General features: G+C 36.7%; 2 protein-coding genes across 6 annotated transcripts in view; one reads left to right on the top strand and one right to left on the bottom strand.

Moving 5' to 3' along the window:
* Nucleotides 1-3378, bottom strand: part of LOC125657548 (transcription elongation regulator 1-like) — a 22148-nt gene extending 18770 nt beyond the window's left edge. For 2 of the 4 annotated variants that reach the window (XM_056150382.1, XM_056150383.1), the window contains exons 1-2: nt 2972-3215; nt 2529-2784 (exon numbers count right to left, since the gene is read on the bottom strand). In XM_056150382.1, coding sequence (XP_056006357.1) covers nt 2529-2784; nt 2972-3147 — 432 coding nt within the window. In that variant the 5' untranslated portion in view covers nt 3148-3215. Of the gene's footprint in view, nt 1-2528; nt 2785-2971 lie in introns of all 4 variants that reach the window. The other 2 variants (XM_056150385.1, XM_056150384.1) reach the window with 2 other exon arrangements.
* LOC125657549 (phosphatidylinositol 4-kinase type 2-alpha-like) lies at nt 3346-27121 on the top strand. Of its 2 annotated transcripts, none has more exons than XM_048888194.2 (9): nt 3346-3754; nt 16031-16231; nt 17610-17741; nt 18657-18810; nt 20582-20649; nt 21876-21975; nt 22108-22241; nt 23829-23888; nt 24729-27121. In XM_048888194.2, exons 1-9 carry the CDS (start codon nt 3467-3469, stop codon nt 24891-24893), a joined length of 1302 nt encoding a protein of 433 aa, XP_048744151.1. In that variant the 5' UTR covers nt 3346-3466; the 3' UTR covers nt 24894-27121. The 2 variants fall into 2 exon arrangements, with proteins under 2 accessions (XP_048744151.1, XP_048744152.1); XM_048888195.2 differs by lacking the exon at nt 3346-3754 and adding an exon at nt 13564-14368.

The following is a 27121-nucleotide window of genomic DNA, read 5'->3' as shown; positions in this document are numbered from 1 at the left end:
GACGGGCGTATAAAAATCCTTTGAAGATTAAGCAGTTCATCTGAGTAGATCTACCTTTCACTATAAATATTTATGACATGGACTTCTGATACTCATATATGTGTTGAACTTATTGAGTGACACACTGATTAATTGCTTGACAAATAAATACAACTATGGAATCTGCCAAGTCTTCATCTATATATGAACATTATAATCTACCAGTTTATTAAGTGTATTATACAATGTATCTTATTAATAAAACCAGTAAATATTTGTTGTTTTTCTTGTTCAAAAGCATGTAATCATGATTACTTTTCACAGTAATCGTAATTGTAATCAATTACTTTCAAAATATGTGTAATCGTAATCATAGACTTTCAAAGTAATCGTAATCGTAATCAATTACATTTACAATGTAATCGCCCCATCTCTGGAATCATCAAAATTTCACAGGAACTGGTTAAAACCATATAATAGAATTCATGATAATTTCATTAAACTTTTTTTTTTTTTTTTCAAAACTAATCATGATTTCAGTAAAAAATAAAAGAAAATCTATCGCATAATGAACTTGATAAGGGAGATATTGCCCATGGATTCAATATTTTGATTATTCATTATTATTAACTTAAACTTTTGAAATATTCTGTATTTAACAAGAATTTTTTTTTTACAAGAACCACTGGAAAAAACTCCAACAAATGTTTTGGTAATATCATAAACACCTGATTTCTTAAAATCTTATGACGTCATAAGAGGGTGGAACTACTTTGAAACAACCCATTATTTAACAGAAATATATACTATATCTACTCAGCTTGGGAGCTGATAATTTGAGAAATTTTCAGTCAGAATTTTAAAAAACAAAACAAACAAAAACCCAGTCAATTTTGAATTGGAACTGGGTCCTTTTACAGGACTCGGATGCAAGGATATCAAGCCCTGTACTAATACATGTGTAAACACTTCGTGCAAGTTATGTTCCTTGTCTGCCATCTCCCGGTTAAAAAGTAGCAATTCCCTACGTTGGCATTTATAATTTTCTGGTCTGTAGCTTTGACATTTGATAATTTCCCATCAATTGCAGTCAACTACAATAGTGTCCAAGGGTAGGGCAACCCATAAACATATACATGTATAAAAACTTAATAATCAGCTATAACTCACAGTAGTAACCTCTGGTATTTAGTAAAGAAGGGAAACTTGGATTTTTCACGGATTGACCTTTAATCTCACATAGGGATGTAACTTGCAGCAAAGAGCTGATATGTGAATTAGTACACATCATTTTTTTCATCAATGCCCCTTTATAAAACCAAAAAATAAAAATAAATTTTTTTTGCATCAGATAGAAACCTAAATGTACAAGTCTAATTTACTAGCCTGATTATTGAGAAATTTTGACAAGAATTTAAATTATCCAGCCCAAAGGCTTAGGGCTGAAATGATCTGCCGAATTATCGATACTGTTCAATGGTGTCCAATAGCGGTCAGACTGTCGTTAGACACGAGTCTGACAAAAACAATAATAAACTTAATCAGTTCGAACTACAGAGCCAACAGGCATGATAGTATTCGATAGTTTCGTAACATCTTGCTTTTAAAATTGTGATGCTAGCCTAAATCCATAATTTACTGGCCCCAAACTAATCTCAGCGAGATTCGTCGAGGCTGGATATTTGGACTGACGCCTCTTCCGAATCTCAGACCAGTGTCACATAAAGTGATTCGGGAAATCTTGCCTGAACTTCGGCCGCTTGTTGTGATTAAAATGGGTTAAATTGAATTTCTTGCCCGCTTCAACTTTTCGCCTCAGACATCCTATTAACTCCCTATCACAATGAAACATGCATTTCTTACCTTTACAAGGTGCAAATCCCACAGTAATTCAAGTTGGCTATTTTCGAAGCCATTGCAAACGGCCACCATTTCATATTTTACCTTCTCAACACTGAAGAGTTCCGATAGTTTAGGACGCCTTCTAATAGATTGATGAAATATTACACAGTTTTCTTTTTATTGCTTTTAATTTTTATGCTTAAATGCTTTGTACAAAGTAATTGTCAACCAGTAAGTTCTGTATTTTCAATCACAGAACAAATTGTCATGAAGTAGTATATTGGAACTCTTCAGTGTTGAGAAGGTAAAATATGAAATGGTGGCCGTTTGCAATGGCTTCGAAAATAGCCAACTTGAATTACTGTGGAATTTACACCTTGTAAAGGTAAGAAATTATGCATATTTCATTGTGATAGGGAGTTAATAGGATGTCTGAGGCGAAAAGTTGAAGCGGGCAAGAAATTCAATTTAGCCCATTTTAATTGCAACAAGCGGCCGAAGTTCAGGCAAGATTTCCCGAATCACTTTATGTGACACTGGTCTGAGATTCGGAAGAGGCGTCAGTCCAAATATCCAGCCTTGACGAATCTCGCTGAGATTAGCCCCAAACAGGCTATCAATATTTCGAGTCTTGCATATGCATCATCTGTACAGCATCAACTCAAAACTACTATATGCTAATTATGATATCTAAACTGGACATTTACCATTCCTGGAGGTGGCCCCATTCCTGGAGGACCCATGCCAGGCGGTCCCATTCCTGGTGGGCCCATTCCTGGAGGACCCATCCCTGGTGGTGGGGGACCATAATTAGGATCAAAAGGTGGTCTGCCATAAGGTCTTGGTGGTCCTCGCATCCCTGGAGGCGGCCCCCTCATCCCTGGTGGACCGCGCATGCCCGGAGGTCCTGGTGGCCCTCTAAATCTCGGTGGTCCTCCCGGTCCTCTGCCATTAAAGTGCGGCCTGTTATTAATCAACTATTACCAGGGATTCCGCACAGAACCGTAACTTTATAACCATCCAAATTTATGTACAAAATTGAAAATCTTGAATGCATTTTGATTTGCTCTCTACTTTCTTAAAAAAATTACGATACAAATACAACAACGCATCGGCGATCGCATCATCGACGCATGCAACCATTGTTTACCTTGGACCTCTTGGAAATCCTCTCCCGCGCGGCGGGCCCCCAAATCCACCACGAAAACCTTTAGAGCCATCGCCAAACCCGTCTGGAATTCCTTCCGTTCCAGGCACCTGCTCAACGGCGTCATTTTGAACAGGCTGTTCTGTCTCTGTTGTTTGTTCAATCGCCTCGTCGGCCATTTTCTACACGTTCCTGCAAGTTCAACTGGTACTGGTTCTCGTTTTCCTGTTACGGGGAACTAGTTTTTAAACTATTAAAATATGTTAATAGATATATCTCTGTTTTTAAAAAGTAACATGTTCAAATTTGCAATAAAAATGGAAGAAAAGAATACTGTCGTGAAATTCAAACATACAAAAATGTAATGAATTCTTATCAAGTACGAAAATACGGTTTGCCAAAAATAAAGTGACGTAATTTTTGGAGAATGAAACTTGAACATGTGATACACATCTATTTATAGTTAATGGCTAAGTCGATCATCGTTTTCAATCCAACATGTCTAATGCTCCTCCTCCGCCGGACGTAACTTTCGCTCCCAATCTCAACAGATCCGACTATCTACCTCGCTCTCCTACCCGAACTGGGAGAGGAAACGAAGAAAACTCGCCTCTCTTAGCTCCCAGGGTAGAACACGAATATGGACAGTTTGACAACAATTTCCCGGATGACCCGGTTTTTCAGGAGATAATCCGGAATGCTGAAGAATCCATAGAAGAAGGTGTTTTACCTGAGCGAATATACCAGGGTTCCAGTGGGAGCTATTTTGTGAAGGACAGAGAAAAGGTATTAAAACTTATTCCATTAGATATAGAAAAACTTCCCGGACTTTGATCCAAGTTCAGGTATACAATACATGGGTGGACCTCTATTGATGCTATAAACCAATTCTTACCCGCACCCTCTTTCCAATTTCCATATCTTAAAGCTTCATTGATAGAACACCTGGCCTATAGATTGGATATTCTGGGAGGGGTGGATTTGATAACCATGGTTATAGGCTGTCTCCTTTCTTCCTGAACATTACAGTTTAGTTCCATGGTATTAGATCTGTTCTGTTCCCTTTGGGAACACTTCCCCTGCAGTGAGATATTCTTGCGAAAATGCAATTATCTCTCTCTAGTGAGAGTAAATATATCCTGTAAAAGGAAGAGAAACACCCGTGGAGTACCTGAGCTCTTTGTGTTTCACGTGAAAAGAAGGAAAAGTGCTGAAATGTTTGATACTTCTACAAATATATAAACCAAAACAAAAACACTCATGATGTGCATTAGATTTCAGACTCCTTCCCTCTTACGCAGCAACTTTTACATGAAATTTTTTGATTGTGTTGTCAATTCTATAGGGACAATTTGCCTTATGTTGAGTGTGTGTCACACTTATTCATCAATGCACAGTTTGCCATTATTTTCAATAAAGACACCAAAACACCTTTTTATGATAATGTTTACTTTCTCGCTAAAGAGGGATAATCACGTTTTAGAGAGATCTCACTGTAGGGGAAGTATTCCCAAACACAATTTTCTGTGATAGTCACATTTTAGAGAGATCTCACTGATGGGGAAGTGTTCCCAACACAATTTTCTGTGATAGTCACGTTTTAGAGAGATCTCACTGATGGGGAAGTGTTCCCAACACAATTTTCTGTGATAGTCACGTTTTAGAGAGATCTCGCTGTAGGGAAAGTGCTCCCAACACAATTTTCTGTGATAGTCACGTTTTAGAGAGATTTCACTGTAGGGGAAGTGTTCCCAACACAATTTTCTGTGATAGTCTGATCAGACAGAACACTTATGAGCACCTGCATAAAATTCATTTATTCAGAGGCCCCAGGTTTGCCTTCAGGGATTGTTTAGGGTCTGTAGGGGGCTGAAATAAGGCCCCATTCCTTATGCTAAAAAGCAGACATTTTTGCCAATGTTTACTTTAAGTTTCCCAAACAATGAAAATTTAACAGGGTAGCCTTATTGCTCATAAATCCCTTTCACAGGCCCACATATTACAATTTATGCTTCAAAATTGCTAAGTAAACCTAATTTTTTTGGTCTCAGCTTAATTAAAAGAGGTAAGCTTTGATCAAAATATAAGTCAGAAGGAGTCCAATTATTCTTTAATGTCCTGGTTTGGTTTTCCCCTTACATCTTTGTATATGGAATATTTCCCCCAATTTTAAGCAAATGTCACTGTTTTTCCCAATTGGAAAGGACCAGGCCCTTGAAATCAAGACCTTTAAAAAAACCCTGGTCTTATTTTTTTTTTAGAACAACTGTGATACTTTTGTATTTACTATTTATTTGAAAATCTATAATCCTTGCCGTGCTCTCGCATAGTTCACAGTCTATGCTATATATAATTCATTTGTGATCAGTATGAAAACTTGTGACAGATCCAGTTCCATATTTAGAATGATAGTTTTATTTGTTGTTGTTTATTCTGGAATAGTTCTCAATCGTAGACATACAGCATTTTACTAGCTCTGTCTACTCGGTTAACACTACAGCTTGATGAGTAGAGCACTGGACTATCGTACCAGAGGTTAACACTTCAGCTTGATGAGTAGAGCACTGGACTTTTTGTATTTTGAGATACTAATATAATCTGAGGATGTCACCCACCCCAACCCCCTCTCTGAAAGCTCACGACTAGCTGCATTAAAAAAAAATTCTCCTTAAATATGAAATGGGTAATAACATCTAAAAGCTGGATAAATCCATGTGTTATTTGATGTTGCTTGTAGATGTCGGAGTGGATAAAATTTCTACTTTTCATCATACATTGGTCTCATGGTTGTATTTACAAAAAGATTTAAGTTGAATCCATTTTTAGCTCAAGTGAGCTTTTCTGATCACCCGTATTCCGGCGTCCGTCCGTCTGTCTGTAAACTTTTAACATTTTTGACTTCTTCTCAAAAACCACTGGGCCAATTTCAACCAAAGTTGGCTCAAAGCATCCTTAGGTAAAGGGGATTCTAAATTGTTAAAATAAAGGGCCAGGCCACCTTCCAAGGGGAGATAATCAAGAAAAGGTAAAAATAGAGTAGAGTCATTAAAAAATCTTCTCAAGAACCACTAGGCCAGAAAAGATGAAATTTATAGATAAGTTTTATTAGGTAGTGCAGATTCTAAATTGTTAAAATCCTGGCCCCAGGGGGTCGGATGGGGCCACAATAGGGGATCAAAGTTTTATACATACAAATATATAGGAAAAATCTTTAAAAATCTTCTTCTCAAGAACCACTGAGCCAGAAAAGCTGATATTTACATGAAAGCTTTCTAACATAGTGCAGATTCAAGTTTGTTCAAATCATGGCCCCTGGGGGTAGGATGGGGCCACAAGGGGGATCAAAGTTTTACATACAAATATATAGGAAAAATCTTTAAAAATCTTCTTCTCAAGAACCATTGGGCCAAAGAAGTTCACATTTACATGAAAGCTTTCTGACATAGTGTAGATTCAAGTTTGCAAAAACCATGGCCTCCAGGGATAGGTTGGGGCCATAATAGGGACTACGGTTTTACATGCAAATATATATGGAAAGCCTTCTGATATGGACCAAGGTGACTCAGGTGAGCGATGTGGCCCATGGGCCTCTTGTTTAGTTTGTCAGATTTCCCAGTTTGTGACATTCATAAACAGAGATAATTTCTGTGAGTGATTAGATAAAGCATGTTAACGGAGACTTGATAATAGTTTATTGGTCTCTGACTTTTCTTGTTCTGTTAACTTATCAGTGCCTGTGTTATTCTCAATACTCTTGCTTTATTGTCAGTGTCCATTGTTGAAACCCTGTCACTGTGTGGCATATGGAGATCGAATTACCTTCGTTTGAAATTTAATCCTCTGTATATCGTGATGAATTCTATGTGCTTTAATTATCGTCATGCAAGGGAGTCTCGTTTCAAATTGTATGAATCTGGGCACAGGTTATAGGTCATGAGACAAATGAAATTGAAATACACGTAATAGTAATTTGTGGCTTTAATTTTTAGTCTCATGTTAATGACTTTTAATGGATTATTTTAGTCTGGAGGGACACACCTGAACTTTTCTGATTACCTGTTGTCTGGCATCTGTCTGTCTGTTTGTAAACTTTACAGTTTTGACTTCTGCAGAACGAAAACTTCAACCACACTTGCCATAAAGCATCCTTGTGTAAAAGGGAATTTAAAATTTGTTTAATGAAGGGTCACCCATCAGTGATTTTTAAAGACCCATTTTAGGTCCGAATATCGGCCCTTTCCCCTGTGGGAAACACTGCATAAACTAAATAAATTCATATTACCTGATCAATATATCGGCTCACTGAATGTGTGACTGGTCACCAGGGGGTGCTTAGTCCCCCTTCGGCAGATCCCACCCCTGATATGTCCAGAAGCTTGTGTTTGCCCTACTTTTAATTTTGTATTCTTTATGGGATTTGTGAGACTGATCACTGTTAATTTTGTATTCTTTATGGGATTTGTGAGATTGATCACTGATTATTATCTTCACTTTTCATGTACGGTACTTATAGTTAAGGCATCAGCCCTAATACGTATTTTTGGAGTTGCTGAGAATTGGAGACAGCTAGCAGCCTGGATTTAGAGCTTTCTTGCTCTGAGGCCTGAGATTGTAATGAGCCTTATCAAGTAACCAAACTCTGATTGGTTAATACAACACACCAATGCTTGCATGCAAGAAAACAAAATGATCCCTGCACAGTTCTACATGAGAGGCACACATCCTGAAGTCTGTCGTTGTGTCATACTTCTGTTATGATTAATTTATTTAGGTTTTTTCTATAGTGACACCAACTGTCTAGAATTCATGAGAAAATGGCATACTTCTTCCCCCCCAAAAGTTGTTGGTCTTTGATATTGGTTAAATGGTTGATATCTTGTGTTACAAATCCCATGAGTGTGATAATTCATCTCGGCCTTCCATGAATGTCATTAATAGCTGGGGTTGACAAACTGCAGAGCCAAAATCATTTTTAAAAAGTCATTAATTGAATAGTTTCACCTGTTACTAAGGAGCTGTATCATGGACTACTAAGTAAAAGTTTCTTCAGTTACTAAGGAGTTTTATCACTAATTATTAAGGAGCAATACCATCAGTTACTAGGAGTGTATCATTGGTTACTAAGGAGTATAATTATACCCTCCGCAAACGAAGTTTGGGGGGGTATACTGGAATCACTTTGTCCGTCTGTCCGTCCATCTGTCCGTAGACGCAATTTGTCCGAAGTTTATTTCTAATACCGCTGGACATATTTCATTCAAACTTTATGCACATCTTCTATATATTATGTAGTTGTGCTTCTCCTATTTTCATTGAAATATTTTAACAGTTAAAGAAGTTACGCACATTTTCTTTTCATTTTGGGGGTTGCGCACTTTGTCCAGAGTTTAATTCTAATACCGTTGAACAGATTTGATTCAAACTTTATTCTCATCTTATATATATAATGTAGTTGTGCATCTTCTATTTTCATTGAAATATTTTAACAGTTATGGAAGTTACGGACATTTTCGGGTTTGGCATCCACATACTGTATCTGCAATCTTGTGACTTCTCGGTAAAACATAAAGTGGCTCATGTGTGTTGAATACTTATTTGTCAGATAGTATTTATAATCTCAACTATCCCTGGCAATGGGATTCATAGTAAACTGCCTTTATTGCAGCTACTTAGAGTTGTTATACCAGTGGAAAAGATTACAATAATACCAATATTTGAGCTAATGTCATTTATTTACTGACAAAATCAATGACAAAGTAAAGTTGGCATAACATAATGATCTTTAACAAAGTGAATATAAACTAAAGACTAGAAGAGTTGACCAGGGATTTGCAATCATACAGCCTAAAATGTGCCAAATAGTATTCATTGTTTATATTAAGCATATTTTTAATATTTCATGTACTGCTGTACTGTAGAATATACACTTCTGCATTCACATTGATTGCCCTGTAGATAATGTGAAAATATCCAATGTGCTTGCATTAAATATTTCACATCATCTTATATGCCCCGCGGGGGGTATTAGTCCCATTAGGACAGTTCTTGTTATCTCCAAAATCTGTCACTAAGGAATAGTATCTTCTGTCACTAAGGAATTGTATTATTCATTACTAAGGAGTTATAGGTTACTAAGGAGTATCTTCTGTCACTAAGGAGCTGTATCATTGGTTACGATGGAGTAGTATCTTCTGTCACTAAGGAGTTGTATCATTGGTTACTAAGGAGTATCTTCTGTCACTAATAAGGAGTTGTATCATTGGTTACTAAGGAGTATCTTCTGTCACTAAGGAGTTGTGTCATTGGTAACTAAGGAGTAGTATATTTGGTCTTCTTCTTCTTGTCGTTCGCCTCTACACTTGGATTTCTGCTTCCTCTACGAATCTGGTGGTCTTCTGTAAGTCCTCCACTGTTCCAAATAGCTTTTCCTGGATGGTTGTTGGTAATGGCCATATCCTTGTCTCAATGCCTGATGGTTCTTGCATGTCTGTAGAATATGTGTTGTATCTTGTTCTGCCTCACCACAGGGACACATTGGGGATGGTACCACTTTCATCACTCTGTTCAGATGTTTGTTTAGTCTATTGTGTCCTGTCCTCAGTCTGAATATGACGGTTTGTTCAGGTCTCAGCAGATGGTGGTAACTGTCTTGATGTTTGGATTTTCTGTACAGATATTTGATTATGGTTTTCATCTCTGCAAGGCAGACTGGGTATTCCTCCTGTTGTTGTCCAGCACCTTGTTTTGTGAGAATGTCAGCTTGTTCATTACCATAGACTCCACAGTGCGAAGGGATCCATTGTAGCACTGTTATGCGACTTTGAATGTTAAATAGTGCCTGTTCTAGTAATGGTAGGTTGTTGTTTGTCAAGGCCTGTAATACAGACAGAGCATTTGTAAGGAAAACAACTGGAGTTGTGATATTGACTTTGTCTGTGATGGTATGTGCAGCATGTCTGATGGCTTTTTCTTCAGCTTTGTAGTTGGAACAATGCAAGCTGTTGGTATTGCTTCAGATTGTAGCTCTCCATTTGGATATTGGATGTATATACCAGCCCCTCCGTTTTTTATTGCATTTTTTGGCTGATCTGTCCGTGAATACTCTTATCCAAAATTCAGAGGGGTACTGTTCTTCTAGCATGGTCATAGTGTGAGTTTTCTTTACAATATCAGATTGTTCATCTTTGGATGTGATGTTTGGTACTGATGTCTGAATGCTGACATTTCTCAGTTTATCTTCAGTAGGGTAGTCATTTACAGAAAAGGCTATAGGTTTGACTTGTTTTGGTAGCGATTCATGATGTTCTCTTTGTAAAGCTCTTGTCTCTAATACAAAACTTGATCTTGTCAGTCTGCCTGATGAGAGTTGCGTTAGTCTATTATTCATTGGGTGATCTTCAGTACAGCAGTATTTTGCGGCTTGTAACATTGCATTGCACTCCCTTCTCTTACTTAGCGGAGTTATGTTCGTTATCTCCTCCATACTATGTATTGTGGTTGACTTCATGGCACCTGTGATGATTCGTAGTGCCTGGTTCTGTACTTTGTATAAGGTCTGTAGGTGGATTTTTGCTGCTGTCATCCATGAGGTAGATCTATATTTGAGATGTGGACGAACATTCCCCTGGTAAACTGATTTTAATATTTTTTCATTGGCACCCCAATTTGTTCCTGCCAATTTCCTCATGATGCTTAGTTTTCTTCTTGCTTTTGCTTCAGCTGATGTTATATGCTGCTTCCATGTCATTCTTTTATCAAAGGTTACTCCAAGATATGTTTGTTGGTCTTCAATCTCTAGTGATGTGCTTCCCAGTTTAAGCTGTACAGATTGGTTTTTCTGGGAGAGTGAGAACAGAGTTCCAGTTGTTTTTTCTCTGTTGATTGTAACACACCATTGCTCAGCCCATGTCACTACCCTGTCTAAAGCAGTCACCATGTCACTACCCTGTCTAAAGCAGTCACCATGTCACTACCCTGTCTATAGCAGTCACCATGTCACTACCCTGTCTAAAGCAGTTTGTATTGTGTATTTTGCTGTATTTGTATATTCCTCTGAGCACCGGAGAACAAGATCGTCTGCATAAAGGGCTGTGCATACACCTTTTGGTAGCTGTTGAACAAGATCGTTCATATAGAGGATAAAAAGGGTCGGAGGGAGTACTCCTCCCTGTGGAACCCCTTGTTGTAGAAGGACTTTCTTTCCACACTGTCCATCAACCAAAACTCTGGCTTTTCTGTTGTTCAAATACGATTTGATCCATTTGTACATTCTACCACCGATTCCGGATCTGAGGAATTTCACTAGTAGTCCATCTTTCCATACTTTATCAAAGGCCTTTTGTAGATCTATGAATACAGCAAGTGTTACTTTTTTGGCTTGGAAGGCATCTTCAATAACCTGTACTAGATGTGTTGTCTGGTCTTCTGTACTTTTGTATTGTTTAAAGCCTGCTTGTTCATGTCCAATGATCTTCTCTGATTCTAAATAGACTTGCATGTGCTTGTTGATTATACGTTCTATCAGTTTACAGCAACTGTTTGTTAGGCTTATAGGGCGGTGGCTGGAAGCTTTTGACTTGTTCTTTCCTCTCTTTAGTATTGGCATCATTATAGCATCTTTCCAACATTGTGGTACTTGTCCCCGAATCCAACTTAGATTGAAGATATCAAGCAGTGTTTTCAGTGCTGAGTTACGAAGGTGTTGTAACATCTCATTGGTGATGTTGTCGGGACCTGGAGACTTTTTTTCAACTTTTTAATGGATCTTTTCAATTCATCAATTGTGATCTCTCTCTGCATTATGTCATGGGTAGCTTGTTTTGATATATATATATTTGGTTACTAAGGTTACTAAGAAGCTTCTTGCTCTCAAATTTCAAACCATTATTTTTCATTTGCTAATTAGAAAATGAAGGGAAAAAATGTTTTAGATGTGCTGGCAAATGATTTCACAGTATTCTGATTTCATGATGTAACCTATGATACATCTCAAGTGCATTTAAAACATACACCTTAATCTAGAGCATACACATTGTCAATTTAAATCTTTATCCCCTCGCACAACTAGTAGCAAAGGGGATCTAACATTGCCAGTGTGTATGTCTGTGTAAGCTGGTCATGCTTGTGGGCAAGATGAAAAAAGAACCATAAAACTGATGATGATCACAGTTTGTGTACTTCTTTGGCATTGAATGAGGGAGAATCCTATTTATTTTTTAGGTCATAGATGACATATTTCTCAGAATTTCAATTTATATAATATTAATTATGAATAATTATGTGAGTAAACAACGCAAAATAATAAAAGAACAAGTTAATTATCAACTTGTGCTGTGACTTTCTTTCCTCTGAAATTAATTTGGTGAGCTAACTGACTGTTTGTGTGCGTATTTTGGCATTTTCTCCGTTATATTGTAAATAAATCAATATGACCTGGCATTGCATATTATTTTCTGACTTGAATAAAGTGTATAAACAGTGCACAAGTTAACTTATAACTTCCACAATTCTGACAATGTGTTTCAATTATTTTATCATAAAGTTTGTGTGCACATTGTGTATTGTTTTGTCTTTTGAAATCTAAAGTTACAACAGAAAATTACATTTTCTTTAAACTTCCAAGATTATTTTTAGAACATTTTGAAAACGTGTTTTGTTTCTTGAATTTTATCAAACTATTTATATTTCAATTTGAGGAATTGAAGATTGCAGATCATTTAATTAAATTAGTGAATATATATGTGCTATGAATGTACATGGTTTTTTGCAATACCAATATGCTTAGCAAAATTTAATTGATTTGTTATATGAGATCAGATATTATGTAAATATATAGATTATGGGTGGATAATTATGTAAATAGATAGATTATGGGTGGATAATTATGTTAATAGATAGATTATGGGTTAATTATTATGTAAATATTTAAATTATGGGTGGATAATTATGTAAATATATTGATTATGGGTGAATACTTATGTAATATAGATTATGGGTGTTTTGGGAGGGGGTATGGTAGTATGTAAATAAATATGTTATAGGTGGGTTGAGAGGGGATATGGTGGTATGTAAATAAATACATGTAGGTTATAGGTGGGTTGAGAGGGGATGTGGTGGTATGTAAATAAATAGGTGGATTAAGAGGGGATATGGGGGTTGCAACTCCCCCTCTCTCCCTCCTTGGTTGAAGATTTTCCAAAAAAAATGACCTGTTTGGGGTCTTCAATTCCCCCCCCCCTTCCCAGTGGGGGGAGGGGGGGGGGGGGGGGGGGGGGGGGGGGGGGGGGAGGTGTTCAAACTTAGGTTGCAACACTCCCACTCTCGTTTGAAATATTTTTGGATTGGCCCCAGATAACAACACCGAAACCACACTTATTTTTTGTTTTTCTCTGATCCATTCAAATGCATAGAACCACCACAAACAGCTTTCAGTGGGAAAAACATACCCCCCCCCCCTTATTATTTTGTGTATTACCAGAGACGTAAATGACAGGGTTTACGTCTCTGTCTAGGTCTACATGTTATTTTTTCCACATCCCTCAGAATAAAAAAAAAAATATCAGAGTTTTTCCAATTTTGAGACGACCCCAAGAGAGAGAAAAATGGCTTATTAGAGTAATCTCCCTTACATTTCGAGGCCACGTCAATAACGTGTGCTCGTGGTGACATCGATGCAAAAAAGGAAACAAGTGACAATTTAGATCATCTGCACCAAGATAGTAGATTAATACGGAAGTGCTACGTCAGGGATGTACCGGATATATCAGATTCAGGATAGAAAAACAAATAGACTTCGTAATTGTTACGTTGCATGTCACCATTTTAAACAGTGCTGCTTGTGTCACACGACTTTTTGACAGATGACCTAAAGATCTTGAATTCCTTGCCCAATCAATGTGAAAAGAAAAACATGTCCACGTATCAACTGAAAGCGAAAGTAGAAAAATTCTGCTCCCGCCGAATCTTCTACATCCTGTGAGTATGCTGTTACTATCCACCGGAACTACATACATGTCGTGATGAGAGGATAACTTACAGCCAGAGGAAACTGATATTAACAACAAATATTTAACTATTGCACATCTTCATAGATGCAAGTTGAACATTAAACCATCCTTTCACCACTGATTAGTATATATACATGTTAGAGTGCTGCAGCATTGGAAGATGACGGACTGTGATGAAATTCAGATTGTGGAAAAAGAGGAGTCTCCGCCTCACGGAGCGGTGTGTCCCACGGACAGCTTGCAGTATGAGACGCAGTACGGAAATTATTTCCCTCGGGACATGGACTATCAGGGGATAGTGTGGGAATCTGAGATGGCTATAGCCACTGGTGTACGGCCAGAGCTCAGTGCTAAAGGGACGAGCGGCTGTTACTTTGTTAAGGATAGGAAAGGCGTAAGTCTCTCTGTAGGATTGTCAGGAAAATAATCTGCCAAGTGCTGGTGTGTGTCTTCATCGAGTAAGATGGTGTGCGTGATCAGTGGTGTTTGAAAAGTTTACCCCACAGGTTAAACTTCAAATTAGTAAATGCAGGGTTTTTATCAAAGGTTTAAATGTCACTAGTACCCATTTCTTATTTAAGGGAATTTTATTTTTGAGGATGCAGATGAGAACACCCCCTCTCCTGGGGATGGGGCTTGTGCAATCCTTCTCAGATTACAAGTCAACATATATCTCAGAACAAACTCTACTAGGATCAAAACTGGATGCAATCATAAGACAGTAATACACACTCACAAGTGTTTGTCTTTAGATATATACTCTCCGTCTTTCTTGTGTAAATTAAGCAAAGAAGCGACAATGATTACCACATAACATACCCTTTACCACATATTTTCTTGCTGCATATTGCAAGATGCAAATGAGTATTCTGTTGGGCAAAGGCCCTGGGGTTATCCCAAACCATATTTATGATTGTTGAAATATATTTAAAACAATTGAGGTCCTGACCCCAGAACTATATATAAATTCCTGCTGCACATATCAAGATGTATTAACTAAAGTATTTTGATTGGCAAGTGCCCCGGGGTCATCCCAGCCCCTCAGGGATGGACATTAAATTGTATCTCACTAGCCCTTTGTATACATGTAAACTTTCACATGGCCAAGTGAAAAACTTTGTTGTCGGAAATTTTTTAACCTATCAACTACTAACTTTAATCATAATGTTCCCCTTTGTAGAGTCAGCCAAATGTCAATCGGTGAATAGCTAGTCTTCCTTCTTTACTCTACCCGATGTAATAGGACGTTACAACGCGGAATTATAGCTAATTATTAAGATTCCATAGAAGTTTATGGGTTTTCCCACCCTAGGGCATTATTGTAGTTGAATGCAATTAATGAAAAAATAACATTATGCCAAAATTATAGATTAGAAAATTACAAAGGCCAACATAGAGAAATAAGACCTTTTTCACCACAAAATAGCAGACAAGGGACGTAACTTGTGGCGAAGTATTGATGTGTGCATTTGATTCAAATGTTCAGTCTTTTATTTCAGTTTAAAAACCAAACATATCAAAAGTGTAAAAAAAAAAAAAAAAAAAAATTTTATTTAACAACTCGATTAAACTGTGCTTAGATGTTATCAATATCGGTAAACTGCATTACTGGTAAGAAAAGACAACATGCTAGCGATAATGAGTGGGTGTAGTGCCGAATTTCTGACATGTGGTACGGAGCATACTGTGGTGTCAATTAAACTCGCAAAGCCAGATTGTCATGCTGACTGAAACCTGGACCATGATTGATGGTGTATCACATCTATTTTTATTTGTTTTAAATCTGTGCCTGTGATTGCCCCCCCCCCCCCCCCCCCCCCCCCCCCCCCCCCCCCCAAGTGCAAAGCAGTGAACACCTTTGACTTCCCATATTGTCATTATTGGAAGTCATTTGGTCTGAATCAATATTTTGAAATGAAACTTGGATGCAACATTGTAACTGGAGTTTAATGCAATTTTGTCTTTGATAACTTTGCTAGATCTGAATAACAATCAGTCAAAAGAATTATGGTTGAGATAGAGAATATACTTTATAAAAGACGTTTCATCTTTACAGAAAATCATTGGTGTATTTAAACCAAAGGATGAGGAGCCTTATGGAATATTGAATCCAAAATGGACCAAATGGATGCACAAATTGTGCTGTCCCTGTTGTTTTGGGAGGAGTTGTCTGGTGCCAAATCAAGGATACTTATCGGAGGCTGGGGCAAGTCTGGTGGACCGCAAACTACAGCTCAATATAGTACCAAATACTAAAGTAAGAATGACAAATCAATACAGTAGTACTACCAAATACTAAAGTAAGAATGACAAATCAATATAGTACTACCAAATACTAAAGTAAGACAGCTCAATATAGTACTACCAAATACTAAAGTAAGACAAATCAATATAGTACTACCAAATACTAAAATAAGACAGCTCAATATAGTACTACCAAATACTAAAGTAAGACAGCTCAATATAGTACTACCAAATACTAAAGTAAGACAAATCAATATAGTACTACCAAATACTAAAATAAAACAAATCAATAGTGTACTACCAAATACTAAAATAAAACAAATCAATATTGTACCAAATGCAGAAGTTAAATAAGAGATACGGACTGTAATTTTTGTGTGAAATAAGGGTGCTAGTTTAAACTAGATATATGTGCAAGATCTTTTCTTGCCAAGTTTTTAATAATATTACATTGTCATGAGAGGATTTCATTTCATCAAATTCACTTTAGGTTGTCGGGTTTAACAGTCCAGTGTCTAATTTACAGATATTGAACTGTGCAACCTGACCAGATTAAAAGTTCCTCTTAACATGCGTAAGATGCCCCATGTGAAATACAAAGAAATTGGGTCATGCATTGAGTTATAACTGTCATATCATCACATGCTTTTATCCTTTATGATATGTTGTATAGAAAGTTTGATTTTCATTACTGAAATTAGAATTAGGTGTCATTTTTGATACAATTTATTAGTGATCATACTAAATTGATAAGTTTGGAGAGATCAGAAATTTGATGTGCAGCCTGATTGTATCATGGTACCATGGACAGGGTTTTAAATCTTTATAGTTTTATAAGCAAGTACTTTATTCTGCGACCTGGCCGCTTTTGTTTAAGATAAAGTAAAATTGTGAGTTCATACTTCTGAGACTTTTATTTTGAGTCATCTATTTTGTTTCTAACAACCAGAACCAAAGTTTGACTCTGTTCCGGGGGGAAGGATTTCAGTATTTAGACGGTACACCTGACTGGATGAATTCTGTTCAGGGCGTTAGTAATAATAGGTCTGTACTCTGTCGACTGAGTACAGAACATGATCCGGGTTAGAGTAGGTCTTCAGTACCCCTTGCTTGTTGTAAGAGGCAACTAAATGGGGCGGTCCTTCGGATGAGACCGCAAAAACTGAAGTCCCATGTCACAGGAGGTGTGGCACTATAATGATCCCTCCCTGCTAAAAGGCCGTAACCGCCGAGCATAGACTTAAATTTTGCAGTCTCCATATGAGTGAAAGATTCTTAAGAGGGATGTTAAACAATATACAATCAATCATAATGAACACTTTAATAGCACTAGAAATTCCTGTTTTTGTGTATGTACCAATGAATGCTTGTAATTTTGGATTTTTTTCTAGGTTGTAAAACTAGGAAGTGATACTTTTAACTACAATGCAATAGACCGAGCTAAATCCCGAACCAAACACAGTATTATGACAAAAGTCCCCGCCGTTGGTAAAAAATTTCATCGACTGGGTTTACCTCCCAAGGTAAGAATTTCTATCAAGGATAATTATTAGAGCTATAATTTTATAAGGTCAACTCATGGAAAGTACATGAAGAATTTTTTGTTGTTGTTGATGTCTATGTTATTTAACAGCGGCTGTCATAGTTAATACTAACTGTGACATCATAGTCTGCTTAAATATGTTACGTTTCATAGTAGTCTATGACATAAGAGCTGTATGTACAGTGTGATGTCATATTGGAAAGGCTGTCAAACCCGAGCAAATGAGAAAATCGTCGAGGCATAACTTTTGGGATTTATTTCTATTTTTACTTGAATTTCTCCACTAATTCTTTTCCTTTGAATTTGAAAAAAAAAGAAGAAGAATGAATATGATTTATATAGTTCTGTGAAGTTCTTTGATATTGATAAGGATTGAAGATTGTGCTTCATATCATTCAGTGTTTGTGTCACATGATGTGTAATTCCATGTTTGTGTTACATTCAGTGTTGTGTAACATGATGCATAATTCAGTGTTTGTGTCACATGATGTATAATTCAGTGTTTGTCACATGATGAATAACTCAGTGTTTGTCACATGTATAATTCAGTGTTTGTCACATGTATAATTCAGTGTTTGTGTCACATGATGTATAATTCAGTGTTTGTGTCACATGATGTATAATTCAGTGTTTGTGTCACATGATGTATAATTCTGTGTTTATCACATGATGTATAATTCTGTGTTTGTCACATGATGTATAATTCTGTGTTTGTGTCACATGATATATAATTCTGATTCTGTGTATGTGTCACATGATGTAAAATTTTGTGTATGTGTCACATGATATATAATTCCGTGTTTGTGTCACATGATGTGTAATTCAGTGTTTGTCACATGATGTATATAATTCAATGTTGTGTCACATGATGTATAATTCCATGTTTCTGTTACAGACAGGGTCTTTCCAGCTGTTTGTAAATGGTTTCAAAGATGCAGACTTTTGGCTGAGGAAATTTGATAGTGAGGACTTACCTGTTTCTACGGCAACAAAACTGCAGCATTTGTTTGAAAGACTAGTCGTTTTAGATTATATAATTAGAAACACAGGTAAAGAAATTCTATGGAATTAATTTTTTTTACTTGATTATGGAGAATGCTTTAAAACAAAAGGAAAGGAAAAAAAAGACTGAGCTAGTATTATTGTCATATAAAAGCAGCAAGCAGTGCTGAATCTGTACACCAGATTAATGTGTCAGCTGGACTAGAATCTGATTGTACAGGACACTGTATTAAGGATGCTGCTATGCTGAACTTGATTCGCAGAAGTATTTTTAAGGTAGAACTTGAACACAATCTCCACAGCTTATCACCCAGTGACCTTGACATTAGTGACCAAACCGTCAATTAAGACCCTTATCACACCATTAGGCAGCGGGAAGTGATTTGATAAACTTTGAAGTAACTCCTAGCTAAGAGAGCAAATATGTGACCTTGACATAGATTTCAACACCTACATTGTCCTGTGACTTTGACCTTGGTGACTCACCTAGAATATTTTTACAAACCTTTGAGTTATGAAGAACAACATACAAAAGCAGTGATTCATTTTGGCGTGCGTCCTGCGTAAATTACGCATTGAATTTGCTCAGGACGCATGATTTCAATAACTGTGCATCCCGGCGGACGCATGAACATTCGAAATTATATGAAAATGTTTTCATTTCCCCCCGGTAATTAGTATGAAATCTAAGCTCCAGAACGTACTACACACCCGAGGTATTCCGAATTAAGAATATTGATATTTCATTGGTCAACTCGCATTGCATTAACCAATGAAACCAAATGATATATAAGGCATTACGGCGGGTAAACAAAACTGGGAACTAGAATTTCCTCGCATATAATCCGATTCCATCGATTTTTTTTTTAAGTTTTAAAACTTCCTAATCAAGGAAAGTTAACAACAGTTTTGTAAAGTGATGTGAATGATAATATTGTCAGTAACTATATACGGGTAAAAAACAAACGCGGAGTCCCCGAAATCAAACGTCAGTCCTGAAAACGAAGTAGAGGTTAAGAAAATTCGAAAGGTGAAAAAAATGTCATAAAAAATGACTTACACTTTATTCTTGGCTAAGATTTGAGAAAAATGAAGAAAATGGAGAAAAAATTATTTATTGCAGCATTTGCACAGAACAAAAAAAACCTAAATGGCATGAACAAAGTAGCTAGGAATAAAAACTTCCATCATTCAACTTTAAGCACCTGAAAATTATTTTGCAATATGAACTAGCTACGAACAAGAATTTTCTGCAAATGATGGCTTGTAATAAAAAGCGAAATATTCATTCTCTAGAAGGGGGTGACAACACTAAGCTTCTTCCTTAACTTGGTTTGTTTATACCTGTGATTGTCAGGCTGTTTGTTTGAAATAATGAAATTTGGACTCATTGATTTTAGCATGGGAGTCATTATTGTAATCAAAGGGAGTCCGCTGGACTCATGATAACCATTTTCAAAATGAATCACTGCAAAAGATTTCATTGAACATCTTTTTGGCACTTTGACTTTCATTTAGTGATGGTGGTGGACACGACATTGATGCATGCATAGATATAGATGGGACATAATTCGTGACCAAGGGATGGACAAATCCGATATATTATTATTATTATTATACATTTATATAGCACTTTATCTAATTAAGACACTTGCCCTAAAGAGCTTTACATGTAAAACAATAAAAAACAAACTAAAACAAAGAACAATAAATACGTAGAAAAAGGCATAAAATCATATTAAAACGGAGTTGTTTTTTATATGTTGAGGGAAGACATACTAAGATAGTATTCAGATTAATACTGATTTTTTTTTTCAGATAGGGGAAATGACAATTGGTTAATCAAGTATGAACCGGCATCCAGTGCCCCCAAGGGAGATAATGAGGTTTGTATAGCATCCAGTGTTCTCGGATGCTTCCATATGAGTGAAAAATTCTCGAGAGGGGCGTTAAGTAAGATATAATCAATCTATCCAGTGTCCATGGGGAGATAAATATAAAGCAGTTTCTATGGAGAGGTCTCTAGTATTGAATATAAAGCAGTCTCTCTGTAGAGATGTGGAGATTCTGTCAGCTTGGTCTCTAGTATTGAATATAAAGCAGTCTCTCTGTAGAGATTCTGTCAGTCTGGTCTCTAGTATTGAGTATAAAGCAGTCTCTCTGTAGAGATGTGGAGATTCTGTCAGTTTGGTCTCTAGTATTGAGTATAAAGCAGTCTCTCTGTAGAGATGTGGAGATTCTGTCAGCTTGGTCTCTAGTATTGAGTATAAAGCAGTCTCTCTGTAGAGATGTGGAGATTCTGTCAGCTTGGTCTCTAGTATTGAGTATAAAGCAGTCTCTCTGTAGAGATGTGGAGATTCTGTCAGTTTGGTCTCTAGTATTGAGTATAAAGCAGTCTCTCTGTAGAGATTCTGTCAGTTTGGTCTCTAGTATTTAGTATAAAGCAGTCTCTCTGTAGAGATGTGGAGATTCTGTCAGCTTGGTCTCTAGTATTGAGTATAAAGCAGTCTGTGTAGAGATGTGGAGATTCTGTCAGCTTGGTCTCTAGTATTGAGTATAAAGCAGTCTCTCTGTAGAGATGTGGAGATTCTGTCAGCTTGGTCTCTAGTATTGAATATAAAGCAGTCTCTCTGTAGAGATTCTGTCAGTTTGGTCTCTAGTATTGAGTATAAAGCAGTCTCTCTGTAGAGATGTGGAGATTCTGTCAGTTTGGTCTCTAGTATTGAGTATAAAGCAGTCTGTGTAGAGATGCATAAATACTATTGGTTTGTATCTTATATAGGACCTTAATGGTACCATAACTCTGGGTTTTAATACTTTTGTTGTATATAAATTTTCAGTAATTTTGCTGGTTTATTGAATTAAAAGAAGTTTAAAATCATAAGATTAGATTCTTGGAAAATGCTTATCATATCTTTTCACAACAAATCATCAAATCTTTTTGATTCACAAAATCAGATTATAGCTGTTTGACCTTGCAAATACAAATCCTCAAAAAAATTTTCCAGATTTATAATGGTAGTAAAAAATAACTTAAGTACACATGCATTTTGTAGTCTATTTTCATGGAACAGATACCTAACAAGGGAGGGAACATTTGTTTTTTTTTTAGGATTCAGAGTGGAGCCTTGTAGAAAACCCAGATATATCCATTGCTGCCATTGACAACGGCCTTGCCTTCCCATTCAAACACCCAGATGAATGGCGAGCCTGTAAGTTTCAGGACATTGTACATGTATTAGATTAAGGATGTGTACTACATGGTTATAATGGCTGACTTCCTTTTAAAACTTGAATGAAATTATAAGAATCAGCAATATTTGTATATATTTGATGTTCTGTAGACCCATATCATTGGGCTTGGTTACCTCAGGCCAAAGTTCCATTCTCTGATGAAATCAAGGAACTGGTTCTACCTCAGCTGTCCGATATGAACTTTGTCCAGGATGTCTGTGATGACCTCTATGATTTATTCAAGGTCAGAGTTAATTTTTTTTATAGCCTCACTTTTTAGATTGCCATCATCAGGCACTGTTATGAATATTGCTTTTATGATTGCAAATTGGTGTACAGTCAATGGACAAAAGCATTCGGCATTTTCAAAATGGTGTTTCATTGTTATGTTCAAAACAGAAGATTTAAACGGAAAAGCGAAGACACTTATAAACTTATATTTTATCAGATTCCCTTTCATACAGATTACTTCCTTAATCCTGTATGGAATAGAAGCGTAGAGACCCTGTACGTATTTCAAGGGGATATTTTCCCATATTCATCTGATGGCTGCAAACAGGAGATCGCGTGTCTTTAGAGTGGTGTAGAGCCCTTTCAGCTCTCTTGATTTTCAACCAAACATTGTCAATCACACTTAGCTGGCCATTCTGTACAGTTTATTTTCATTCATGTAGTTTCTTTTTTTACCATGAGGGCCCTATATACAGCGATATAATCGTCTTGATAAACATAGTCTTTGTTGGGAAAATGTCTGGCAATTACTGGCCATGAATTGTTACCAACTATTACGGTAACCATGTATTTTAGAGCATTTATATTACCGGTATTCTACAGGTACAATAGTTCCCATACCATCAAAACACATACACCCTCAGATCATTAATGATATCCTCCTCTTAGACGGAGCACACACTAAGTGAGGACTGTTGGCTTCAGCATCTTTTCTCCATATATACACACGATTATCTGTCCCGATCAGTCTTGACTTTCATCAGAAAACATTTCTTCCACACCTGGTCACTTTCCCAATGTTTCCGGTCTTGACACCATTTAACCTGCTTTCCCGATGTTTCCGCTATTGATACCATTTAACCTGCTTTTCCAGTTTTCACATTTCACCACCATTGTTTTCCTTGTACGCCTCTTGCTGTACCCTTCTTCATGTAACTCTATGCACTGTCTTTTCACTAAATTGTCTTCCCCTTCCTTTGTTTAGTTTGTGTGTTTTATCAGTTAAAGTGTCTTTTCTGTTGGGCTTAGTGAGATGACTTAACTTAGACTTATCTATCCTGTGTTGTAAACAAAATTCGACTGCCTGATCTCAGCATTTTTTTTCTCTACCCAACTTGTGAAATTCATCCAAAATACTCACAACTGTCAACCTAGGTAAACCAACTTTGTCGCCAATTCTGCTGTATTCGCTGTATGAATTGCAGATTTTATAATAATTTCTTTCACCTCATTGCACAACTTGTTCGATCTCCGACCCATTAGCAGTGATTTTCAGTGTTTTTTAAACTTGCAGATGACAGAATGACGTCTCTCTAGTTGCTTTTGTACATTCTAAACCTAGCACAAATTGAAAATAGCTGAGGGTTGAATCACAATTGAGCAAACTTCCGAATGCTTTTGTCCATCGACTGTATTTTTTATGTCTATGAAGTTGCTTACTTTCTAAAAGAACTAATTGGTGTACTCTTTTAATGTATACTTGAGTTTATCCAGAAGTAGGAACCACTTGACTACCAAATATGACATTTTTATGGTGGGAGGTCTACATGCAGTAGCTCATCTGGTTTTTGATTTACATGTGCTTGTAATCTTATTTCAGACGGACAAGGGATTTGACAAGAGAACTTTCACCAAACAGATGGGTGTGATGAGAGGGCAGGTATGTTACTATGTCAACAGAAGTAATGAACATTGTCCAAATGAAATTTGACTAAAGCATATCAATATGTAGATGTTCTGAATTCAGGTGGTTTTTTTCATGGACCCTGGGGGTAGAGTGGGGCTAAGATCAGAGGTCAAATTTTACTTATGAAATGAATATATGGGGGGGGGGGATCTTTAAAGATCTTTTAAAAACAGAAAGGCCAAGTTAGTCATATTAATATTGAAGCATTCCCATGTTGTAAGAATTCAAGTTCAGTTATGTTGGGGTCAAAATATGTCATGGGATGACATAACAGGGCTAAGGTGACTCTGGTGAACATTGTGGCCCAGGGTCCTCTTCTTTTGTGCATGTTCTGTTAATTACTAATTTGTAATTGAAGAAATAAGATGCTCATACTTGACTCAGAATTTACTCAGTAGTTATTGGTTAGGCATGCCCTTGGTCTAAGGTCATTTGGACAAGGTCAATCTGAGAAAAGCATATACCTGGTATATATAATTTTTGCCCAGGCTGTATCTTTACGACAGAAGATGAGGTGATTGGAAGCATTGGTTATTTATGACACAAGAATGTGTTCTGACCTGGACTTGGGTTTTTTGGACAAAGTCAAATTTACTAGGTTAGGAAAGCGTTTTTCAGACTAGACCTCTGAAACAGAAAACCTTCATACATTCACACTGACTAACTATTGCGTTTCATAATCCAGTTATACAGTCATTTGGGCAATTTCAACCAATTGCAATCATGCAAATTTTCTGAAATTATTTCAAGTGGCAAATAAACTGTGTGCTATTTACTTCTTAAACTGTAGCATATGACTGATTCTGTTTGCAGATTTTGAATTTGACACAAGCATTAAAGGACAACAAGTCTCCCGTACAGTTGGTCCAGATGCCAGTGGTCACTGTGGAGAGGACAAAGGAAGGTCGTGTAAGGACAGACAGTGACCAGTACACCCAGAGCTTCTCTCATAGGGCTCCCTTCTTCTCCTGGTGCTGACCTCTAGTGTTATAGAGCCAGTACTGCCATCTAGTGGTGCACTGACAGTGCTGCCATCTGGTGACTCATCACTGATTGACACATTACTCCCTGTTAATGGTATGGTGTCAGTGCTGGGGTCATGTGTCTTTGTGCTGACACCTAGTGTTGCAGGAACTGTGCTGCCATCTAGCTCGTTCAGCTCCGAGCTTTGGTGCTCATGTTATTTTTCATCAAGTCATCCCAGACACAAAAGGAGCTCAACCTGCTAGGAATGTGACCCACAACCAGGCCACCATATCATCCAGTGTTCATACACTGAAGTCATTTATGTTCTCTTCTGCTGATTAGTGTCATAGGAATTTCTTTTGTACACCAAAATTGTACATGTATTATGATATATCAAAAGTTTTAATGAATGAAATGCCTTTTTTGGTGCTATGTGTCATACTGTATAATTTTATTCTTATAAGTTTTTGTTGAAAGGTGGTTGATTGTTTGACTTGTATACATGTGTGAGCATGATGAGAAGAGAGAGAATTGGGAAAAAATTGTAAAATGATAATCTCAAATATATTTGTTAAAATGACAATGATTTATGCAAATCACAGTTCTGATATAGTAACACAAGTTCAGCTACTAACTAGATCAGATCTTTATATTCTGATCAAAGTTTTATATCTAGATTCCTCTCTGTGTACGTTGTACTGTACGTAAAATTCAAATATTTTACATTATTTATTTGTTCTTCAGAAACACTGAACCATATTTGATATTTTTTAGTACAGTTCTTCAAATTATGGGGCATGTTCTTTTCAGGGAAAGGTTATTTATCCCCCTACTCTGAGCAAAACTTATGAGAGAATTTTATGTTGCCAAAGGACAAAATAGGTTCTTATGTATGAGAAAAAATCTTTTCAAGGACAAGGCTACAATTTTTTGGATTAGTGTGCTGATTTCAGCTGTTGATTAGATTCTAGCTGGTTCAAATCATGGGTTCTTGTAGGACCACAGTGTTGGTAATTATAAAATTTTACTTAGGACAATGAAGAGAAGAAAACCTTAAAAGCCTTCTCTAGAACAACTAGTCGACACGTATAACTCAAGTATTCTCCTGTGGTGTAGTGTAGTAAAGGGTTTAATTGTCTTAAGATTTGTTGCTCTAGGAATAAGGGACCCAGGCGAGCATTTGAATGCAAGGCCTTCTGACAGTATTATGCTGTTGTATTTTTAATTTTTTTTTTATTAATATCCTGTGCAAAATTATCAGAAATTAAGATAAGATGTGACAGTAAATTCCTTCTTTGTAAAAAAGGACGAAATGAGATTTTTATCTGCAGGAAATTTCACTTTAATTATGGAGACATGATATTCATTGCTATATCTTTGTCAGGCATCAGAAGTCTGTACACAGCATAATATACTGATGATCTGTGAATGGAGAGTATGCGTTATTTCATCATGCTTCATATCTACAGATTATATGTGATTCGTATTTCAGAAATTCTGGCCTTTACCACTGAGTATTCTTCCAATGGCAATAAGTCTTTGTATTATTTTCATACCCAAATCTTGCATCTTGAAAACAGTACCCTCATATAAAGAAATCCAGAATTCGTAATTCATCCTGTTGTTGTATGATTGAGAATGGGATGGTGTGTGCGTGTGACACAGAGAAAATGAGTGATCTGGCTCCATATCCAGAAACTGAGGATAGACTCGAGTCCAAAATAGGATTTCACATAAATACCTTATTTACATTTTCAATCCTGTTTAAAATGCAGTCTCTGCATGCAATGTTAAATAGACCTATAATTGTCAGTATTTTAAGTATTGGATCAAATTTAAAAATTAAGACTTTATCAAGATATAGGGCTCACATGACAGATGTAACCAGTCAACAGGGATGCTTACCCTAACAGGGATGCTTACCTCTCCTAGGTACCTGATCCCACGTATGGCGGTTTCAATGGTTCATGTTAGTCCTGCTCTCAATTTTGTATTCAATATTATTTATGAAAGAGTTCCCTTCTCGCTGTCTTACATTTTTCACTTGAGTGTATTCTTACTCTGTTGAGCCTGGTAATTAAGTCACGTGTTGAATTCCCATCATAAGTGTGTATGTCGGAGTTGACAACAGCCCCATGATAAACACAAACATGTTTTATAATCTTTGCTCATGTCACATTCTGTTTTGCTGATTGCCGATGTTGTTAATTTAACATTACAATAAATGTTGATAAAAGGTT

The sequence above is a fragment of the Ostrea edulis genome, chromosome 9 (assembly GCF_947568905.1).
Source record: "Ostrea edulis chromosome 9, xbOstEdul1.1, whole genome shotgun sequence".
Classification (NCBI taxonomy): domain Eukaryota; kingdom Metazoa; phylum Mollusca; class Bivalvia; order Ostreida; family Ostreidae; genus Ostrea; species Ostrea edulis.
Note: the sequence above shows the minus strand (reverse complement) of the source record. Positions and strands in the feature narration are given on the sequence as shown.

What these genes read in the sequence shown, in the direction of transcription:
- LOC125657549 (XM_048888194.2), top strand. Translation starts at nt 3,467, where the DNA reads ATGTCTAATGCTCCTCCTCCGCCGGACGTAACTTTCGCTCCCAATCTC. An exon ending in CCCCCAAGGGAGATAATGAG is followed by an intron (nt 20,650 to 21,875) that starts GTTTGTATAGCA and finishes TTTTTTTTTTAG; the next exon opens with GATTCAGAGTGGAGCCTTGT. An exon ending in ACCTCTATGATTTATTCAAG is followed by an intron (nt 22,242 to 23,828) that starts GTCAGAGTTAAT and finishes ATCTTATTTCAG; the next exon opens with ACGGACAAGGGATTTGACAA.